Genomic DNA, 22,470 nt, shown 5'->3' with positions numbered 1-22,470 from the left:
TTTATTTAAAAAAAAGTACTTAAGATTGCTACAGGAAAAAGAACTACTACTACTAATAGTATAACTGATTAGTAAATTTACTTACGATCCTGTCGTTCATGTTTTATAAACTTTGATAAAAGCGTTTGATGTTTTTTTTGGACCTTTGTTTATCAAAATTAATATTAATTGCATTTCCTTCTTTGCCCTTTAACAGTTTTCTTTCTTTGTGATGATAGTACGAAGTTTGTTTCTTCAGAAAATATTATTTTCGAGTTCATTAACGTTTTAATATAAGATTATTTTTATTTATTTTCAATTATCGATCATCGTAGGCTTCTGAGAAAGTAAAATATTAACCTTAAAGTTATCATCGCTATGAAGTTTGATAATCTTGTTGAAATTTTCATATGGACAGTGTACAATGCATATTTAAATTTAATTATGTTTGCATAATACTCGTACATGTTATTGTTACTTTGTCATTTGAAAATATAATGGAACATTGCGTTAGATGTGGCTTTTCAGAATTGTATTTATTATTTATTAATTTATTAATTTGTTGAATTCGTTACATCTTTTCTTAGATTAATAGATTTACAATGCTTAAGTGTTGAAAAAATTTAATTTTACAATCATCGCTTACGAAATATACCAAAAAGTAATACTTTTGTAAACTGAAATCAATTGGTTGAAGGGACTGTTTTTACCATAGTTCGATCTGCTTGATGTAGGACGTAAAGGAACTTGTCTTCTAATACTTGAACGACTATAAATAAAGTTTAATTGTTCCAAAATTGATGGTGATATGACTGAAACATTGATTAATTTTATAATAAAGCATAGCTGAATTTGCTCTCTGTGTTAAGAAAGCGATGGAAGAATTATGAGCGTAAGCCTATGATTGTAGGGTGGAAGTTCAAGCCTATTGGACCATGGGAAGAAACGGAGGCAGAAGCGCATGAATCTTCTTTGTACTCCTTTTATTCTGTTTATATGGACTGAATAAAAGGAAGCCCATATTATGCAGCCATATTCCAATATTGGTCTTACAAATGACATATTAAGAAGTTTAAGCATATATGAGTCGCGAAAATCATGTGAAAACCGTTTTATAAATCCGAGTGTCTTATTTGCTTTTTTAATAATAACGTCATAGTTATTTGTAAAAGTTAATTTTGAGTCAAGAATAAAACCTAAGTCCGAGAAAGTAGAGAGTTTAGTCAAATAAGAAGAGTCTAATTGATAATTGAAAGTCAAAACATTTTGCTTGCGATTTACATTGGTCTATGTTTAGTGAAAGCTTATTTATAAAACACCATTCGCAAAAACTATTAAGTTCATCTTGCAGGAATAAACAGTCGTCAAGTGAGTCGATACGTTTGAAATTTTTAATGTCATCAGCGTAAATTAAAACAGATGTGTGTTTTATAATAAAATTTAAGTCGTTAACGTACAAATGAAACAGTAAAGGTCCTAAGTGGCTACCTTGTGGTACGCCAGAGTTGGTATAAAAATATGATGACTGCACATTCCTAAAAACTACGCTGTACTATCTATTATATAAGTACGACGAAACCCAACTAACAAATTTATCGTTAAAGCCTTGGGTTGGGATTTATGTTTGGAAGTTAACGTTTTATGGCACAATTTATCAAAGGCCTTACTGAAGTCTGTGAAGACATAGCCAACTTGTTTCCGTTTTTTTTTTTTAATTTTTTGAATACCCTTATAATGATTATACACAGTGCGACTAAAAAAAGAATCTCTGTACTTTACAGTACGACCGAAATTGGGCTCAAGGGTAACCTGAATTGCATTCCTTAAAGAACGAGTATTACGGTTGAATTGTTTGTGGGAGGAATGCAACTGGCTATTTCATTACAGCATTGCTTATAGAAGTAGCTAAAAAACTAATGAGAGACATGAAACCTTACGTCGGTAAGGTTCAGTTAGACAACGGTCACTCATAATTTTTGGAGGTCTCTTTTGAATTCTGTCCAAGAGACTAAAGTGGGTTATAGGAGCACCTGCCCAAATATGGGAATTGTACTCAAGTTTTGGACGAATATAGGCTTTATAAATTATAGCTAAATCAGAAGGGGTAAAAAACTTCTTGCATCGTCGGAGAAAACCTAAACACTTAGCAGCATTTTTGGCGATGTCAAATATGTGATCACTCCACAACAAATGGTTTGTATAATGCACATACCTAGGACTGATAGCTGTTAAGTCTCCTCGATACAAGTATCACTCATGGATAGTGGCATTGGGGGAGGGTTACGCTTTTGGGACAGTAGACAGCATTGAGTTTTCGAAGCATTAAATTCTACACGGTTTTTGATTCCCCATTGAACAATGCTGTAAAAATCAGAATTTATGAGCTTATCATACTCTGCCGTTGGCAGTCCACATCCGAAGAACAAGGATGAGAATCTAAAAAGGAATATGAAAAGCTGAGGGTACTGTCATCAGCGAAAATGAGGAAGAGCGTCGGAGACAAAACGGAGCCCTGGGGCACACCAGCGTTTATTTTGTAAATATCAGATTTGAACCCGTCCAAAACTACTTGAATTGAACGGTCCAAAAGGTAATTTCTAACCCAACGAAGAAGGGATTCATCAATACCAAATGCACGCATTTTCGATAAGAGAGATTGATGCCAAACTCTAACAAATACTTTTGAAATATCAAGTGCAATAATCTTACTTTCTCCAAAACGATGTAACGATTTGTTCCACTGTTCGGTGAGATAAAGCATGAGATCACCAGTGGACCTATTGCAACGAAAGCCATACTGCAGGTCATTAAGAAGCTTTCGTTCTTCAAGATATTTCTCATGCTGAAAATTGATCAGCGTTTCCATGACCTTGGAAAGAAGGGATGTAAGTGCAATTGGACTATAGTTGGATGGTGATGAGGATTCGCCTTTTTTAGGGACAGGCTGGACAAATGCAGTTTTCCATCCACTCGGAAAGAGACCTGTAGAATAGGGCAGATGAAAAAGCTTACGCAGTGGTTTTGCCAGCTTTAAAGAACACCTCTTCCGAACAATAGCTGGGATACAATCCGGGCCAGCGGATTTGTGAAGGTCAAGATGTTTAAGTACTCTAGTAACTGAAGGATTGCGAAAGAAGATCCGTTCCATAGAATCGTTTACGCTTTCAAGTATAGGCGGAGTCATGTCACTCACTGGCAGCATCGAATTAACAGCAAACTGTTCTGCAAGCAAATTGGCTTTATCAATCGAGCTTACATAGGGAGTGTTATTGGAAAGAACCGTCGGAACCGACGAAGTCGTAGTGTTACGCACAATTTTTACAAATGACCATACATTTTTACTACCATTGGGACATTGTAGTATTTTTTGCCGTAATTTCTGGTCATGCAAAAATTTAATGCGTCGTATATGTCCGTTACAGGTCTTTCCAGCTTGTTTGAACTTATTCCGGTTTTCCTCAGTTGGGTTGGCTTTGTAATTTCGTTTTTTAAACGAATCTAAGCAAAATGAACTAAAATGAAAGCGGTTAGTAACTGTTGACTTATTTTGAACAAAACCATGTTGACTTTCACAAATTATAGACTTCCAATTAAACGATATGACTTTAATAACTTAGGGATGACGGATAGTTTTGCAACGGGACGATAATTTTGTATTTCATTTACTACCCTTTTTATGTATCGGTGTTATGAACGAAGTTTTTTAAATTTCAGGAAAAATTGAAGATTTAAGCCATTCATTAAAAAGAATATAAAGAGAATAGGATAAATAGGATGCTCATTTTTTCAAAATATAAGAAGGTACACCATTTGGACCAGGGCTATATCAAACGTCAAGTTCTGAAGCTTTGCGAACGATTTCATCTTCAGAGATCCAAAGACTAATTGAATTCAAATGAGGGAATTTTTGTGAGCGGGCCAATGACTCAGGCGTTTGACAGGAGTTCGCTACTTCGAAGCATCTTTGAAAAAACTTGCAAACATATTTGAAATTTTTTTTAGAGTCATGACTAAGTCATGAATTTACAGTACAGAATTTACTGTAAATTCATGACTTAGTCATGACTCTAAAAAAAATTTCAAATATGTTAGTTTGGAGGTATATATGTGGCGATAATGTATAACAGTCTTGTCACTGTTTTAACTTTTATGTAAATCATTTCTACATCAGATTGACGAAAGTCGTCAACCAAAGTGCATATCAAGCAATTTTTTACGGCAAGCAAAAGTGCACCTCCTACAGTGCTGATGTCATTTAAGCAGTCTGTACACTTGATAATTCGAATCGAAGAGTTCCGTATCCAAGAATGTATTGTTTAGCCAAGTTCAGTCAAAATGATTAGATAGATAGATAGATAGATAGATAAAAGATTTCATTAATAATTCATTGTTTACAAAATTTTTCACAAAATCTTAATAATGTAATGTTAATATTACAGTATTATTGACATAACTTTTATTGTTGTCTGTCAGGTTGGCTAAATATATACTAATATAAATCTTATTATAAAATTATTGAAATAATAACTAAAACGTTATTTTTTACATTTCCTATTCCTATTAATCATTACTTATTCTTTTTTTTTATTAACAAAATTCATTTAATAATAACTCTCTATACTTTAAACAATAATTTAAAAAACTGAAGAGAGATTGAAAGTTTTTGCCGTTTAAAATTTCATAAAGGTTTTCTGAAGGAAGTATATTTTTACCGAAACATATAAGTCTAGAGTTCTTGAAAACTGGGCATCTGCCAATAAAATGGTACGTGTTTTCCACTTCATCTTGATTGCAAATTGTGCAATTTTTTTTGAAAGCTTTGGCGTTAATATTGAGGAGCCCACCCCTAGCTTTGAGAACGAGGCTAACCAAATGGGAAGAATTTTCGTCGGAAAAATGTGGTTTAGAGTAGTATTTGAGTTGAGGGTAAAGATCATGGAATTGTGAATTTCTGGCACTACTGATGTTTTCCGAGGTTTCGAAATTTATCAAGCTTTCAATAATATTTTTCGTGCAGATCGATCAAGGAAGATGGAGAAGTAAAATAGTTAGTATCTATATCTAAACCTAGATTGTTGCATATATCTCTCCATTCGCGGGCCCAATAAATGTTTACAGCGATTGTCTCCTCCGCAAGGATACGTGTTAATCTGGATCTAGGCAGTTTAAGAGTTTTTCTTATGTAATTAAAATGGAGTCGTAGAGTTTGAACATAAAGAGAGTGAAGGCCAGTTTCTAAATGTAACATATAGTTGGGGGTGTTACTGGGGAGGTACAGCATTTTTTTTTATGAAAAACCGAAATAGTTTTTCAACCTGGTCAAATCGCTTGTAGCCCCAAACCTTAGGGCCATAAAACATAATTGATTAAGCTGCAGTGTTAAAAATCTTAAGTAAAATGATGTAAAATGATTACATCGTGTGGTAGAATGGTTATATTTTTGTAGACCTTATTGATCTTCGTCCGGAGTCCGTTGACATTTTAATAATAGATTAGAATTTTTTGAAGCTGCTTCTTTGATAATGTGGCGTTGTCTGAATATTGCGAAAATGGTTAGAGGATGATATTTCTGTGCAGATTTGCTTATTTTTAAATTCGTGGACTATTATACTACTAGGCCACGTAGAAACGGAGTTGAGAAGTCCAAAGATAGAGTCGGGCATTCTTAGTTTGAAAGATTCATATTTCGGATAGTTGCGCTGGATCAAAGTCTCTACTTTCATGGTTGGCGAGAAACCAAACTTTTTTTGAATATAATTCTTAGTGTCAAGAGCATTAGTTGAAAGGTCGAGTTTTGATATGAATTAAGTACGGTGACCTATGACTACTTTTAAACCACTAGATATAAGAGTTATATTTCGAACTCCCTGTCCATTTGTATTAATCGTAGGAATTAATGGCGCTGGTAATGATAGCGAGGGTCCTATAGATGGCGTAGTGAAAATAAGTGGAGTGCATGATGATCGCAATGATGTAAGAGCGTCTGTAAAATGAGATTCAGTAGGTGTTGCCATAGGTTGTTGAGAGGTTGGTGAAGGGTGTATCAACACTGTATCTTCGGATATTGGTTGCTGTACGGATTCAGTTCGCTGAGTCGATAAAGATGAGGATTCTGGTTGTTAGAAGAGTTTGTAGCAAGTTTTTTTGCCAAAGGATTATTTTCGGAATCGATGTCGTCAATCTTACGTTTCAAAAAAAACAGAATCATTAAGAATATTCGATATTTCTACTTCTTTATTAACAGCGTCATTGGTTTGTTTCTTAAGATATTAACCGAAATAATAATCTTATTTTCCGAAGTATCGAATTACCAAAACGTTTATTGGTGATTTTAGCCATAAAACAAAAAAATTGTAGTTTTTTTTTTTTTTTTTTGAGAAAGTAGACGTACTCGTTTCTGTGCATAGTTTTTAGAAAAAAATATCAAATGAAAAAAAATATGTTTATCAATTTTTCTTGTCAATTTTTAAACAAATTCAAGAAAAAATATCTAAGAATGTTTGTAAAGTTTTGAGAAAACAAGAAAAAGAAATTACTTTACTACATAGTTTGTTAGAGAAATGAAGAGGGTTTTAAAAAATCTTAGCGCCATCTCTATTTGAAAAGAATCTAGACGCGATTATTATTACAGATGAGGCTGATCTTAACGTTAACAGCAACGTTAGTAAAAGGAAGGAAGTTGATTCGTAAGGCGTCATTGGTCCCTATTTTTTTGACGAAATGATTGACGCCGAACGCTACAAAGTTTGTGCTGCAGGAATTTGATCGATAGTTTGATGGTTTAAGCAAGACGGTGCAACGTGTCACACTGATAATGCAAAAGGTTTAACAACAATTTAATTTTGCATAAATCTTATGGCTATCATGCTCGTAAGGAATTTTTAGAAGTCCAAGGTGGACTATTAACTCAAAAGCTTCAATTCAAGGAAATTCTACAGAAATATGGTGTTAAGTTTGTGTCAATGTATAGAAAATTAGAGCGGTCATTCGAATGACGTTATTTTTAGAGATTTCGAAATAAATGTATGCATACAAAAAATTATGATTGAAGAATGTTGCCAGTTTCGGAAGACCCTACATTTAATATCCATTATCCTTGTCTCCGGGCAGAAAAAGGGTTTTGCCTTAAATTAATTAAATAGTTTGTTTTTCATAGGTGTTTAGGATGTTCGTCTAATAAAGGGTTTTTCAATAGCAAGGAGTTAATTTTGACATCTCGTGTGACATAGTTTCTTTTTTTACTTTTCGAAGTCGAAAAATTATCCTAAACGATGAGGCCACTCGAGATTCATTAGGTTGCATGGCATCTAAAGAATATCACTGTTTGGTGTGGACTTTGGGCTGTTGGCGTCATCGATCCGTACTACTTCGAAAATTTATAAAATGATTGTCCACCAAGATCGCTTGATTTGATTCCCTTAGATTCATTCTTGCAGGTATTTCTTAAGTCGTTAAGTCTATACGAATAAGCCTTAACAATCTCGGCCCTCAAATAATAGATGCCATCGGTCAGATTCAGCCTGGTTTATGCGCCGAAATCACCGAAAACCAACAAACGTAACGATGTTATATTTCACATACGTAGTCGTGCCATAAATTCTGTTACAAAACTTCAAGACCTTGTTGGCCAAAACATTCGTTTGATATAAATTGGTTATCTTATTTTTCAAAGTATTTACAAAGAATTAATGTAAATTTGGTTTCAGTTTCGCTATTGTTACCATAAGTGAGGTGCTAAAGAAAATAGAATCGCAATAATTGCCTACCATATGTAAGGAATGAGTTCTGGAGAAATGTTCTCTCTTTAAAAAAAAACCCACTGGGAACCGGAATATTTTTCGGGAATTGGGTTCTTCTCCAGTTTTCTATATCTTCAAAAGAAGATGACTAACCCAAAAAGTAGTTGTCCTCTCTTGCTCACAAGTATTTTTCTCGAGAAGTATAAACCAAGTGTACAAAACTGTCTAGAGCAATATAGTTAATAATTTTTTAACGATAATGTATGTTCGGACCAATTCATTTTACTATCAAGTATGACACCAAGGTATTTAAAGGTATTCACAAAATTCTACCTGAAAGTAATGAGTTGAACAGGGCTCCCTTGAGACAAAACTATTAGATTCATTTACACTGAATTTAAATTTTTGGCAATCTGAGGAATGATAAAATATATAATAGAAGATCCTGATAGCCTAAAGTACATTAGTTTTGTTTTATTACTTAAACAAATTTTATTAACTGCAAACCACCGCCTTAAGATATCCAAGTCTTATTTAATGTCAAAAATTAAATTAACCAGAAATATATACAGCAAATGCTGTAATTTTGCCTTTGAAATTCTGCTTGAAAATAGAATTAATAAAAATCAGAAAAAGCAAGGGACCCAAAACTGAACCTTGAGGAACACCAATACTAATTTCACACAAACTACTTAAAATAATATATATTTTCACTAATTGCTTTCTATTGGATAAATAAGAATCTAGCCAATTATAAATAAATCCAAGCATTCCTGCATTTTTTAATTTTCTCAAGAGATTATGATCAACTAAATCAAAAGCTTTAGTTAAATCAATAAAGAGTCCAGCTGTAAACAAATTCTTGTTTATTTTTTCATAAATTTCACTGCAAAATTTTAATAACGCATCTTCAGTTGAATTATGGGCTCTAAAAATCCAAATTGAAATTCACTAAAAATATTATTTTTATCAAAAAACTTCAACATTCTTTTCTTGATTGCTTTTTCAAAAATTTTGGAACAAACAGCTAACAGTGAAATAGGCCTATAATTATTCATAATGCAAGGGTTTGATTTTTTGTGTAGAGGAATGACTTGAGCAATCTTGAGAGCGCTTGGAAAAACTTTTATTAAAAATATTTGAAAGTATTTTATTTATTTAATTTGTTTAAAGATAAAGCTAGAACAATTATCGTTGGTCACAGAACTTGATTTTTTTAAACTTTTTTATGATAAAAAGTAATTCATCAGGCAGAATAGGCACATAAAAAAGATTTTCTGTATTAACATTATCATTAGTTAAACCTTCAGTGAACATACAGTCATTTCTGTTCCTAAATACCTCAGAAGATACATTTTCAGTAATAGAAATGAAAAATGTATTAAAAAGATTAGCAATTTCAGCAGAATAAGTTATTTGAATGTTTTCATCTTCTATAACTAAAGGCTTTTCTGATTGGTAACTACGATTTAAAAGTTTATTTACAATTTTACTTTCAAGTTTTAATTTCTTTTGTTAATTGTTTGCATACTTTCTTGTATTCTGTTTAAAGTGATTATTAGTTGGATATTTCTTACATTTTTTACCAAGTTTGTTTTTATTGCTTTCTTTATTCAAAATATATCCTGTCGTCCATTCCTTCAGGGGTTTATTCTTACTTTTTTGATCATATATGTTGTACAACTATCAAGATAATTACCAGATTTTTTTATGAATTTATCATAAGCAAGTAAAGTATCACTTTCATTATAGACTCTGTCCCAGGATTCAAATCGTAAAAACAAATTGAGTCTAGTAAAATCAATTTCCTTAACTTCACCATCTAATATAGTTACATCTTTGTTAATCACGAAGTCTATGTAATGAAGACTAGTCATGCAATGATCGGTGATACCTAAATCGGACAATGAGCTAACTGGTTTAAAAACACGAGATAAACTATTCCTGCTGCAAAAAATATGGTCAATACATGTTTTAGAGTTTTCAACAATTCTAGTAGTCACATTTATTGCAAGTAATCATTATAAATTTTACAACAGCTTTTTTGACAAGGTTCGCCAATCTTACTTACTTACTTAAGGTGGCGCTACAGTCCGGGGCGGACCTGGGCCTCAACCAACAAGCGTCTCCAGCCAGCTCGGCACGCCAAGTTGGTTGAGGTCCTCTCCCACCTGGGTGCGCCACCTGAGTCGCGGTCTTCCTCTACTGCGCGTGCCGTCCCTCGGGATTGGAATCGAAGAACTTCCGGGCTGGAGCGTTGATGTCCATCCGCTCTACATGACCTAGCCATCTAAGCCGTTGGACTTTAATTCTGCTAACTAGGTCAGTGTCGCTGTACTGGTAGCTAGTACGCAGTTCGTCGTACAGTTCGTCGTTATATCTTCTCCTCCATTCTCCATCTATGCGTACGGGACCAAAAATCACCCGAAGAATTTTTCTCTCGAAGCATCCTAAGACGCTCTCATCTTTCTTTGACAGGGTCCAGGCCTCAGCGCCATAAATGAGAACCGGGATGATGAGTGTCTTATAGATGGTGATTTTACATGCTCGAGAGAGGACTTTACTTCTAAATTGCCTTCTAAGTCCAAAGAAGCAGCGATTTGCAAGAGTTATTCTTCGTTTGATTTCAGCGCTGGTGTCGTTGTCTGCATTAATAGCGGTGCCTAGGTAGACAAAGTCCTTAACTACCTCAAAGTTATAGCTGTCCATGGTGACGTTTTGGCCAAGACGTCGTCGTTCAGTGTCTTTTTTTGATGACAGCATATACTTGGTCTTGCCCTCATTGACCACTAAACCCATCTTCTTCGCTTCCGTCGCAATGCTCAAAAACGCTCCACTGACATCACGCTTTGATCTTCCAATTATGTCAATATCATCTGCGTATCCGAGTAATTGGATGGATCTTTGGAAGATTGTGCCTCTAGTGTTGACGGTTGAGTTTTGCACAATTCTTTCCAGAACGATGTTGAAGAAGTCGCATGACAGTGCATCCTTGTCTAAAACCTTTTTTGACATCAAATGCATCGGTAAGATCTTTTCCGACCTTGATAGAGCAGCGTGCATTCTCCATCGTCATTCTGCACAAACGGATAAGTTTGACAGGGATGCCAAAACTAGACATTGCTCGGTAGAGCTCTTCCCTATAGATGCTGTCATACGCGGCTTTAAAATCGATAAAGAGATGGTGGGTATCGATTTGAAGCTCCTGGGTTTTTTCCAAGATCTGCCGTAGTGTGAATATTTGGTCGATAGTGGACTTTCCTGGTCTGAAGCCACACTGATAGGGACCAATCAGGTTGTTGACGAATGGCTTCAGACGTTCACATAATACGGCAGAGAGGATTTTATACGCAATGTTAAGGAGACTGATGCCTCTGTAGTTGATTAGAGTATCTCCTTTCTTATGTATCGGGCACACTATGCTGAGTTTCCACTCATCGGGTATGCATTCTTCTGACCATATTTTGTAGATCAGTTGGTGCTTGCTCCCTACCAAGTCATCGCCTGCTGCTTTGAATAGTTCGGCAGCGATGCCGTCAGCCCCAGCAGCTTTGTTTGACTTAAGTTTAGATATAGCTATCTTCACTTCGTCAAGGTCGGGTGGGCGGAATTGTTGATCTGCGTCGCCGAGGTTGAGTGGTTCTATCTCCCTTACAGCGGAATTCGGTTCGTCATCGCCGTTAAATAATTTGGAGAAGTGATCTTTCCATATTCTCAGCATCGACTGTGGTTCTACTACGATGTTCCCTTGATCGTCTTTACAGGCTTCGGTTCGTGGCTGGTACCCTTGTGAGGTTTTTTTTACCTTTTGGTAAAATTTACGAACCTCATTCCTGTTGTGACATCCCTCTATCTCCTCGATCGCGCGCTTCTCATGCTCTCTTTTTTTCCGTCTAAGAAGCCGGTGTTTATCTCTCCTCTTCTGCTCGTAGAGCTCGCGAGCAGCTCTCGTCCTTTTGTGCAGCGCCGTTTTGTATGCCTCTTGTTTCGCTGCGTGAGCTTGCCGGCACTCGTCGTCAAACCAGGGGTTTCGCTGTGGTGGCCGTGTGAAACCTAGCACTTCAGAGGCGGCATCTCTGATGGCTGCAAGGCAATGTTGCCACTGGTTTTCAATGCTTAATGCAGGAAGCATAGGACTCCTTAGGAGGTTATTAGAGACTCGATCGGAAAAGGACATGGCAGTCTCTTGCGATTGTAGCCGTCTAACGTCGAATCTTCTCACAGTACTTCCTTGTTTTGGCTTGGATCGGGATATCCGTAGCCGTACCTTGGCTATAACGAGGTAGTGGTCCGAGTCAATGTTGGCCTCTTGGAATGTTCGGATATCCTGGATACTGGAGAAGTGTCGTGTGTCGATCGCAATGTGGTCAATCTGGTTGACGGTTGATTGATCAGGAGATTTCCATGTCCCCTTGTGGATATTAAGATGCGTGAACTGCGTACTAGCTACCAGAACGTCTCGTCCCGCAGCGAAATCGACCAGCCTGAATCCGTTGTCGGAGGTAGTGTCGTGCAGGCTGTATCTCCCGATTATGCCACCAAAGATGTCTTCTCTTCCTAGCTTGGCATTCAAATCTCCTAAGACAATTTTAATGTCATAGCCAGGGCACTGCTCATATGTCTTGTCCAAGAGCTCGAAGAATATGTCTTTGGTGTCTTCATCTTTCTCCTCTTTTTGGGCATGGGCGAATATTAGGCTTATGTTGGCGAATTTAGCCTTGATGCGGATTGTCGTGATGCGCTCGCTCACACTGTTGAAACTCAAGACTTTTTGCCTGAGCCTAGTTCCAACAACAAATCCACACCCAAATAGACGCTGTCTTTGTTCTCGGTAGCAGTCGCCGTAGTAGATATCGCAGTCTTTTAGTTTGCGTTTACCCGGTCCATCCCATCGCACTTCTTGGATGGCGGTAATATCTGCCTTGCAGCAGTTTAGGGCTTCCGCTAATTGTTCGGCTGCACGTGGTCTGTTAAGGGACCTAACATTCCACGTACAGATCCGAAGTTCGTTGTCCTTATTTCGTTTGCGTGGGTTGTCAACAGTGAATCCGTCCGTATCCGAGGCTTGTTGTTGCTTCGAAACTATGATGTTTTTACGTGGCCAGGAAGTCACCCCGACGGCACAACCCCCAACCTGGAGGGCCAGATCCTTAGTATAACTCCAAGGATGGGGAGCCGGATGAACCGCTCCTTATAGGCCTGGCCTCCGAATATGTCGAAGAAGCCCTATAAGGTGTTCACTAAGTAGTTCGACCTTACTGGAACTGTAGACGCCACCGTTGATTCTATCTCGAGAATTCCTCCGCTGCCGCCTGGATAAGGAGAGGTGCCTGAGTGGAAACACCTCTCCCCCTCTCTCTCGTTTGCTGCCCCCAACAACTTTCCACTGGGGTTGGAACCCAATCTCCAGTTGAGGTACTAGGCACCCGATGTTCACCGCGGGGAGGTGAGAGTAGGAGTTGATAGACAGAGGTGGGTTTTGAGAAACACCTGATCCATTTAAAATTTCAATTGTTTCCTGTACTGATAGTGCTGGTTTACCAAAGTATACTCTTCTTTGCGGGTTAAAAATTGGACACACACTGATGAAATGAAAGCAATCCTCTTTAGCTTTCAAGTTACATAAATTTCAAAATTGGTCAAAGTTTCCGTTGTATGGTTTTCCATTAAAATGTAGAAGTTCGCATTTTGATTTAAAAATTAGGGAAATAGCTTTATAGGAGAAAGAATCTTGGAAGTAGTTCTTGTCACACAAGTTATAATTAAGCTGGCTATATAGTAATCTGCTCTCCGATTGACGGGCATTTTCAATCATCTGATTTCGATTATATTCTTCAAGTCTTTGGATGATTTCGTAGAACTTCGTTTTCATCTGAACAATATTGTTGTGATTGATCTGCACAACTTCCTTCTCCACAGGAAACAGCAATGTTTTCCCATGTCCTCATCAACCAGTCCTTATTTCAAATTTCGTAGAGTAGAGTTTCCCGTAGACCAAGCACTTTAATTCAATAATAAGCATGTAGCTTTAGACTTAAAGTAAATTAATATATTCTTGACCTAAATACTCTATCTCTAGAAAAATCTTCATAATTTGTTTTTAGTTCGACTGTGATAAGAATGAAACTTCCATTCGGTAGTTCAAATTATCAAGATAAAATCAATTAAATGAATACCAACAATTTTCATTAAACATTTCATCAGTACTATTTTTATATTGTTTTTTCTTTTGTGTGGACTGTGAATTCCAATCAACTTGATTGGGCTCCCAATACTTATACCTACATAATGTTTCCTTATCCTTATCATATTTCATTTTCGACAAAGAAACATATTTTTAACTGGCATAGCTTGTGTAAGCGAATTATGAATTATTGATAACCCCATTGAAGATCAAAACGAAAAGTAGCTACTTCGATGGCAGCAGTGACATTTTCAATATCATAGTCACAACTCTTCGAAGCAAGCAACCTTACCGTTGTCGTCGTCGTTGTGGCAGTTGTAGTCGTCGTCGTGTACTCCAGAAATTGAATCGAAAATTTTCCAAAATCACAACGAATCAGCAAGCAACCAGTTTCTTATCGATCCGTCCTTCTCCGTGTTTATATTGTGTTGAAATATTGGCATCAACTGAAGCATTAACTCTGCATTTTTGTTTTCTTGTTTTTAATATTTTTTTAATATATTTAACCTGTTATTGGAAATTGTGTATACATTTGATATGTTGAGGTAGGTGGCGTCAAAGAAGCTTGCTCAGCTGGTGTTTTATTGAAATCAACTTGCATTCGAATGTCAACATTTTTACTATAAAGTTGTTGTCGTCGACGTCGACGTTGTCGTGTCGGTTGTCTTTTTTGATTATAGTTCATGTAGTTGATTTTAATTTTCATCTCGATACCGCCCTCCCCGCCGCCGCCGCTGCTGTCTGAGCGATCCGCGACTCAATTTGGAACGCTTTTATTCATTTGCATTTTAAAGAAAAAGTTGTTTTGGAGAGACAAACCTACACAACACAACACACATTCGTTAAGGATAGAATCCGAGTCAGAGGAGGAGACTATCGTCACATTGCTGATGGTCTGACATTAAAATGTTGCCCTTCAATTATGTGCAATTCATGGGATGTGACAATGGCAGAGAAATAAGTAGCGTTGTAGCAAGATACCAAAGGTAATAATAATGGTCTGAAAAATTCATGTGATAAATTTGTTTATTTGTATTTGGTGATTGTTAGAGTTTTGTTCATCTGTAAAATAAATCAATTATTTCTTATTTCAATTTCTTATTTCAATCAGCCGAATGCCAAATTTTCCGTTTTTTGCGTTTCATTAAGGACAACAAATCGATTTTCAATTTAAAATCAAAGTTGTAAATTACTATTTTGATCCCTGTGTTTAACTGATATAGTTTGTGATTTGTTCAATTTCTGAAAAACTATTTCAAACTACCAAAAAAGCCAATTCTTTTAAATTTGTTCTTGGGATTGACAGTTGTCAATTTAAGTTTAAAATACCTCTCTTGAAATTTGGTTTCGATATTGGAGTGCAGCTTTGACGTATTTATTAACCCATTTACACCCAAGGGTATAGAAAAATAGAAATTTTGTTTTTTTGTGATATCTTCTGTTTATTGAGTTTAAATTTAAAATAACTGCAAAAAAAAAAAGTTTTCAAAAAATAGTGGTCAGCAGTTACGAGGGTGTACTTTTTTTAGTACAATGGTATCATACATACTATTTTAATTTTGATTAATATGAACATTTTTAAAGCAATCTTTATGTATGCAAAGGGTTACATTGCACATTTCACAACACCATTTCGATCGCTGATGGCACTGGCGACATCTTAACTGATTTGGTAACTTCTTTGCAAAATGGTATCCTGGGCTTTCTGTTATGCTCCTTTTGACTGCGAGTCTCGGTTGTCCTTGATTCAAAGTGTGAAATCTGAGATAATGCAGCGTAACAGCTCTTGTAAACTCCAGTAAATCACCTTTGTAGTTGTTGGTCAATTTGTGAAGCTTCCAGGCATTAGAGACAGTAGATGAAATGATGAAATCATCGATGTGAAAATGTTCCACCACCACTTCTTCGCTCTTATTTCTATAGAATAAGTGTTGATGAACTGATCGTGAAGATCAACACCACCCATATTTTTATTATAGTTTTTGAAGACAAGCGGCTGAGGAATATTAATTTTTTTCTGTTGTTCTTTGTCCCATCTTTTTACATTCTCGCAAGGTCCGATTTTGTCGTAGTTAGTGGCTATAGTAACGATGCTGTTGTCTTTCCATTTAACGAAAAGCAACTCATTGGTCTCGTTGAATTGGTGGTCAAAAGTACCCCTTTTTTGCTTTTGAAATTCTTTATTTTGAGGAAGAGGACATTTTTTGAGCCGATTGTCGCGAGCTGTTCCAGTTGCTCTAAATTTCTTTTGTTTTAAAATCTTCATAAGTTCATAGCTTGTAAAAAAATTGTCAAAATAAATTGCATGGTCAGTTGGTAATTCAATATTTTTTAGTAAGTCAAGAACAACTCTTGACCCTAATGGCAATTTCCTTAGAGAAGGCTTAACATTTTTTGCTCCGCAATAAGTATCAAATTGATACATATAACCATCCTTGCTACAAAGCATCCAATTTTTGAAGCCGAACCTTACAGGCTATCCTCTTATGAATTGCTTTGAAGAATGACGACCGAAGTATTTGACCATGGATTCATCTATAGATAAATGCTCATGAATATATCCCCATTTTTGAAATTTTTTGCACATAAGCTGGCTTAGCGGGCAAAGTTTTTCCATTTTGTCATTCAAGTCAAGGTTGTTGTTATCAGCAAAATTTATGTACCTTTTTATTTCTTGAAACCTGTTCCTTGACATACTGTTGGATACAATAGGAACATGGGTATCTGCCGACAGCCCGAAAACAACAAGATACCAATGAAAGTTTTTAAGTCATCTTCATTGAATACAAAGCTGTGTTGATTTTTTTGGCCAGCATACAACATGGTTTGGCTCACAATGAGTAGTCTTACCTCGACATCAAACAATTTTTCAAAAACATCAACTTCGCTGAGCCCAATCAAATCTGAAGCACAGTTTTTTATTCTTTCCAAATAGTTTTCAGTTCTTTGAAATTCGTTTGGGGAAATTGTCCTTGTCCAAACAGGAGGGGCAATTAACTTTTTTAGCTCGGACAGCGGAAGGTCGTCATCGCTTTCGTATTCTTCTTCGAAAGTCAATCTATTCAAAACTCCGAAGATCTCAACCTCACCTGGAACATCTTGCGGTAATTCTATCGCTCTTATATTTTCTTCATCTAAATCCTCTTCGTCCGTAACGTAGTCCACTGGTGGAGGAACCATGATGATATCAGCATTGACTATATCGTCATTGTTGTATAGTTCGTCCAGGGCAGATTCCAGATTTTGAAAGCGTTTTTCATAAGTTTTTCGATGGGATGCTTTTGAAATTCATTTTAGAAATTAATAAAAAAGTGCATGCATAAACCCGTTGTACTTTTTAAAGTACATCAAACTTTGACGAAACTTACCTGCTTATATATACAACGAAATATATTTGAAATTACAATTTTCTAAACGTTATCTTTATTTTTTTGATTATTTTGAAGGAAATCGAAATATTTGGATTTTTACGAGTTTTATGAGCACTTATGTTTTTGCAACTAACAACACGAGTAGAAATATAATATGTCATGCACAAAAAGACAGTTTCAAATAAGCCTACTTCGTTTTTTGTAAGAAAAAACTATGTGGAAAAATTAAAATTTATTGAATAAAGAAGAATAAATGTCAAACGTTTCATTTTTCAGTATTGCCATAATTTTATGGCTCCATCAACTTAGTTCATATTACTGTACTTAAAAAAGTACAATGGGAGAGAATGGGTTAAGAGCGGTCCAATTACTTCCATTTATATGGCAAAGAATGTCTTCGGTACGTCCCCTGATAAATTAGCTTTACCCCTGTATAGATTTCTAAGTTCTGAAAGTATTGGTCTAGGCCATGAGGTACATACATACATATATACATAAATAGTTCAGGTATTGTAATTCTTCTAATGTTTTAAAGAGGGTAGATATTTTATCTATTCTATCATTATTTTCGAGGTAGATCTTTTTTCTTGGATAGTATTATAGTTAGGAGTAATGATTTTTTTTTCAAATTCATTTTTATTACTTCAATCTTAAACCTATCTTAAAGCTAGACGAAAATTCATAAAACTAACCTAATCAACCATAACTTACAACTAACTTGCTGGTCCCATTCGGACACTCTAAGTTAAACTATAATACTTAATGCTAATGCCTTTCGGTCCTAAGATCTATTGAACTTCAATTACATTTTATTTATTAGAAAATTTGAAAAAAAAACTATTATCGATATCCTTTATTATTTTTACTTAAAAACTACTTAATATAAGGTCATTAATATAAAACTTAGAGCTAACTTAAACTACCTATAAATTCATCCTCTCCCGAAAAAGTTAAAGGACAACTCCAACACGTCAAATCTTCGGTCGATAAGTCTTCTTCCGAGCATCAGCAAAGTTTTCGAAAAAATCATTAATAGGGCTCTGACTAAAGGTGGCCACAGGCGACGAGCATGTTGCGCGAGCATGTTAAATGGAAGTAATTGGACGGCTCTTAATAAATACGTCAAAGCTGCACCAAATTTCAAGAGAGGTATTTTAAACTTAAATTGACAACTGTCAATCCCAAGAACAAATTTAAAAGAATTGGCTTTTTTTGGTAGTTTAAAATAGATAGCTAAAAGATGTTTTTTCGAAGCTAAAATTGATGAAAAGTTACTGCTGAAACACATTAAATAAAAAAAGGATCACAATTTATCATTAACTAGCTGACCCGACGAACTTTGTTCTGCCTTAATGGCAATAAATAAGCAGATTGGGTTTTTTTTTTTATTGGAAAAAATACAAAAAAAAGTTAAATAACTACATTAATCATTCATTATTATTTCTGTATTTTAGTACATAGGTTGCTCTTCACTTAAGCACCTTGTGATACACGACATTTTTTGTTTTATTATCAGGCGCAAAAACAAACAACGCAGATGGTCTTCCGACCCGTGAACATGACACGTATAATTGACCATGGGAAAAAACATGAATGTTCTAGATTTAAACCACAAACTTTTAAGGACTGGCCTTGTGATTTGTTGATGGTCATGGCAAATGCAAGACGTATCGGAAATTGAAGTCTTTTAAATTCAAACGGCATATCGGTTGGGATCATCGGGATCCTCGGAATGAGAACTTCCTCACCTTTGAATTTTCCTATCATTATCGTAGCGTAAATTACATTGTTCATCAATTAACTAACCACCAAACGCGTACCGTTGCACAGTTTTGGTTGGTTTATGTTTCGAAGCATGATTACTACGGAGCCAACCTTTAGGCGTAAATTGTGCAGTGGTAAGCCAGGCACGTCCAAAGAGTTTAAAAATTCAATTGGATAGTTGGTGGCTTGATCTTCATTTAAGACGCAATCAATAGATTTGAATGAATGCATTGTTCCAATGATCTTATTTTGAATTATGTAGTTCAGGTGATCTACATCTTTATTCTTAGCCGCTAAAATTGCTCGCTCACTCAACCATTCATTATTTTTGTAGTTAGAAATAATATTTGGAAATACATTGTTGATAAGTTCGTCTTTTGATGAGACAAAATTACAGAAATTATTTGGAAATGATATTAATCCGCTCGATTCATCGACAGGTACTTGACCATTACCGATAGTCAGCAATTGCTCCGAGAAATCTTCAGCAGATGTATCATTAACCCTAGAAAGATAACCTACGTCGAATCGACGTATAAATCATGTGTATCACTTACGGTCTATGAAGTATGGTTATCTTTCTAGGGTTAAGCAATGTAACTCTCATGTTTGTTGTCAGCTGCAGTTTCTTCACATAGCGCCATAGATTTGACGATTTGAGGCAAGCGTTTATTTCATCGGCAGCCGTAGATCTTGGAATTACTGGCAGTATTTGGCAGAAATCGCCAGACAGTAAAATCATTGCTCCTCCAAAACATCTCGAGTCATTGCGTAAATCTTTTAATGTTGCCAACCGAGCTGTTTCACGGGCAGCTTCACTTTGCTCTCGTGATTGAGAAACACGAAGTCGAGTCATACTATCGCGGCGCTGTTCACGTGCAATTTCTTGTTCTTCTTCAGTCCTTACATTTGCAGTATTTTGTATTCTTCTTGCATTACGGCTTTGTCGGGAAAGATTCGATCGTCTTGGTCGCGGCATTATTAATTAAACTTCACTTCACTTTTAATTAAACTTCACTTCACTTCCATCCACTTCTTAATTATTTATTTAATAGAAATAGTTTTAATATTGATTTCTTACAAATATCAAATTGTCATCCATACGTCATTACATAGCTGTCATTTTACGTCAATTACATAGCTGTCATTTGCGTTTTGTTATTTCAAGTCTGATTCTTTTTTGTTATTCCACGTTTTATAGTGACTGACGTTTCATGTCAAGTCACACGGGAACGCTGTCGAACGGGATAAAAAGTATCCTATGTCCGTCTCCTGGCTCGAAGCTACCTCCCTACCAATTTTTAGCCAAATCTGTTCTGCCGTTCTTGAGTTATAAGTGGTGTAACTAACACGACTTTCTTTTATATATATAGTGCTCGCGCTAAATTCGTCGTCTGTGGGGTTGTTCGCGAGCGGCTCGCTCCTGCCGAAAAATTTCGATTTCATCGTGTTCGCCGGTTTCAATGTTCGTCGTCTGTGGCGATATTCGCGAGCAAAACTTCATTTTTATTTAGATTTTCGAAGAGTACACATCGCGGAAGAAAAACAATGTTGACAATGGTGAAGCAAGGAATCGCAAAGTTGCAATCTTTCATGTTTGTAGTTTTTTTCTGTACAGACGGCGTTATTTTAGAAAGGAGTTCTGCATAGGTTGTGGAATCCATCCTAAAACAATTTTTAAAAACTTCTGGCGATTTTATCTCCAACTCTTTAAATAAATTTACATGCGATCGAATATTCCGTTCATAAAGCCAGTCCTTCATCCACTCTCTTTTTTTGCTTGATAATTTTTCCTTTCGCAAAGGTAAATCATCATAAGGGCAACGACTTGCCCTTTTTCATCACACATGATGTTTCCTCCTCGGAGTTTCAAAACGAAATGAATGTTCGCCGTCTGTGCAGGAACGCAGGCGAGTATGTTGCGCGAGCATGTTCGTCGTCTGTGGTCACCTTAAGTGGGCTGCGGACAACAAAATAATTCAGGATAAACAGTTCGGGTTCAAGGTGGGTCATGACACAATTTATGCTGCGTCTAAACTCGTTTCTGATATCCAATGGAATAAATCAAAACAAGAATGCACAGGTGCTGTTCTAGTTGGTTTGGAAAAGGCCTTTGACACCGTATGGTTAGAGGGTCTTTACCTAAAACTGAGCAGGCTTGGCATAGGCAAGCCATTGTTGTATATACTTTGTGATATGCTTAGCGGTTGAAAGTTTGTTGTCAAAAGTGGCAATGTAACTTCTATCACAACATTCTCAATTAAACATGGTCTTCAACAGGGAGCGGTGAATTCGCCGATTCTCTTCAGCATTTACACCAGCGATCTGATAGGTAGTCTTACAAAGACAATTGCGTACGCCGATGATCTAATTGCGTACAGAACGGCCCGAAAGGTTGAGGTTATTAGAATTCTCTTGCAGCGTGATTTCGACAAGATTCAGCGATATTGCGACGACTGGAAACTGAAAATAAATGTTCAGAAGTCGGAGACAATTCTGTTCCGGACTCCGTTGGCTAGGGCCACGAGGGATACGTGTAAGAATTGGCGCAAGATGGTCATCGTTGATCTTCACGGGCAGCCATAAGCGAGCAAAAGTGTAGTGAAGTACCTCGGTATCTGGTTAGATCAGTATTTATATTTCGACAGACATATAAATGCTGATCTGACCAGGGCCAGAGGAGCCTTCGCTCTGACTAAACGGCTGTTTTTTAGCAGTCGGCTTGACCCCAGAGTGAAGGTAATTTGCTACATGGCTCTCATACGGCCGATGATCGTGTATGGCTGTCCTGTGTGGTTCAACATTGCCCCTTCCCAGATGGAGATGTTTCGGATGTTCGAGCGGCAGTGTTTACGACGCTGTACCGACTTATATCGAACAGCCGAATCTTCTTATGTGCATTACTATACCAACGAGGTCCTATACAACGGGGCCCGAATCAACTGAATTGACAATTTCGTGATAAAACTCGTTCGAGGTCACATTGCAAGAGCTATGTCTTCGACAATTTAATTTTCGGGGCGTTCTATCCGAACGACGAGTATTTTGAGAGTGCACGCTTGAGCGGCTACATTCCACCAGAGGCAATCCTCTTTTTAGATAGATACGGTCTGATACAGGACAGATTGGCAGTTCCGCTAAGCTACCACGTCAGATGACGAACCGTGGATAGGCGACTCCGGTTCAGTAGGGCTGTGTCCGAACGGGACCGTACTGATAGGGTGAAGCAGGAGAACCAGTTTTGGTGGCTTCAATCGGCACTTGATATTGGTAGGGATGGGGTTTTAACCTTGGCCGGCTTACATACTTGTCTTATAGTTTTAGGGTTTAGTTTTAAGTAGAATAGGCATGTTGTTACAAAAAGAAATAGAAAAAAAATACAAAACAAAAAAAAAAGAAATACAAACAAATATTTAAAAAAAAAAACATGGAA

General features: G+C 36.5%; 1 protein-coding gene across 2 annotated transcripts in view; it reads left to right on the top strand.

Annotated features, from left to right (window-relative positions):
- LOC129945354 (sorting nexin-27) overlaps positions 1-22,470 on the top strand; it is an 83,333-nt gene that overhangs the window by 37,592 nt on the left and 23,271 nt on the right. Inside the window, exon 1 of one of the 2 annotated variants that reach the window (XM_056055038.1) lies at positions 14,227-14,888. The exons of the other annotated variant lie outside the window; for it this stretch is intronic. Coding sequence (XP_055911013.1) covers positions 14,809-14,888 — 80 coding nt within the window. The 5' untranslated portion in view covers positions 14,227-14,808. Of the gene's footprint in view, positions 1-14,226; positions 14,889-22,470 lie in introns of those variants that run through there. 2 annotated transcript variants of the gene reach the window in all.

The sequence above is a fragment of the Eupeodes corollae genome, chromosome 2 (assembly GCF_945859685.1).
Source record: "Eupeodes corollae chromosome 2, idEupCoro1.1, whole genome shotgun sequence".
NCBI lineage: Eukaryota > Metazoa > Arthropoda > Insecta > Diptera > Syrphidae > Eupeodes > Eupeodes corollae.
This window is presented reverse-complemented; position numbering and strand designations above follow the sequence as displayed.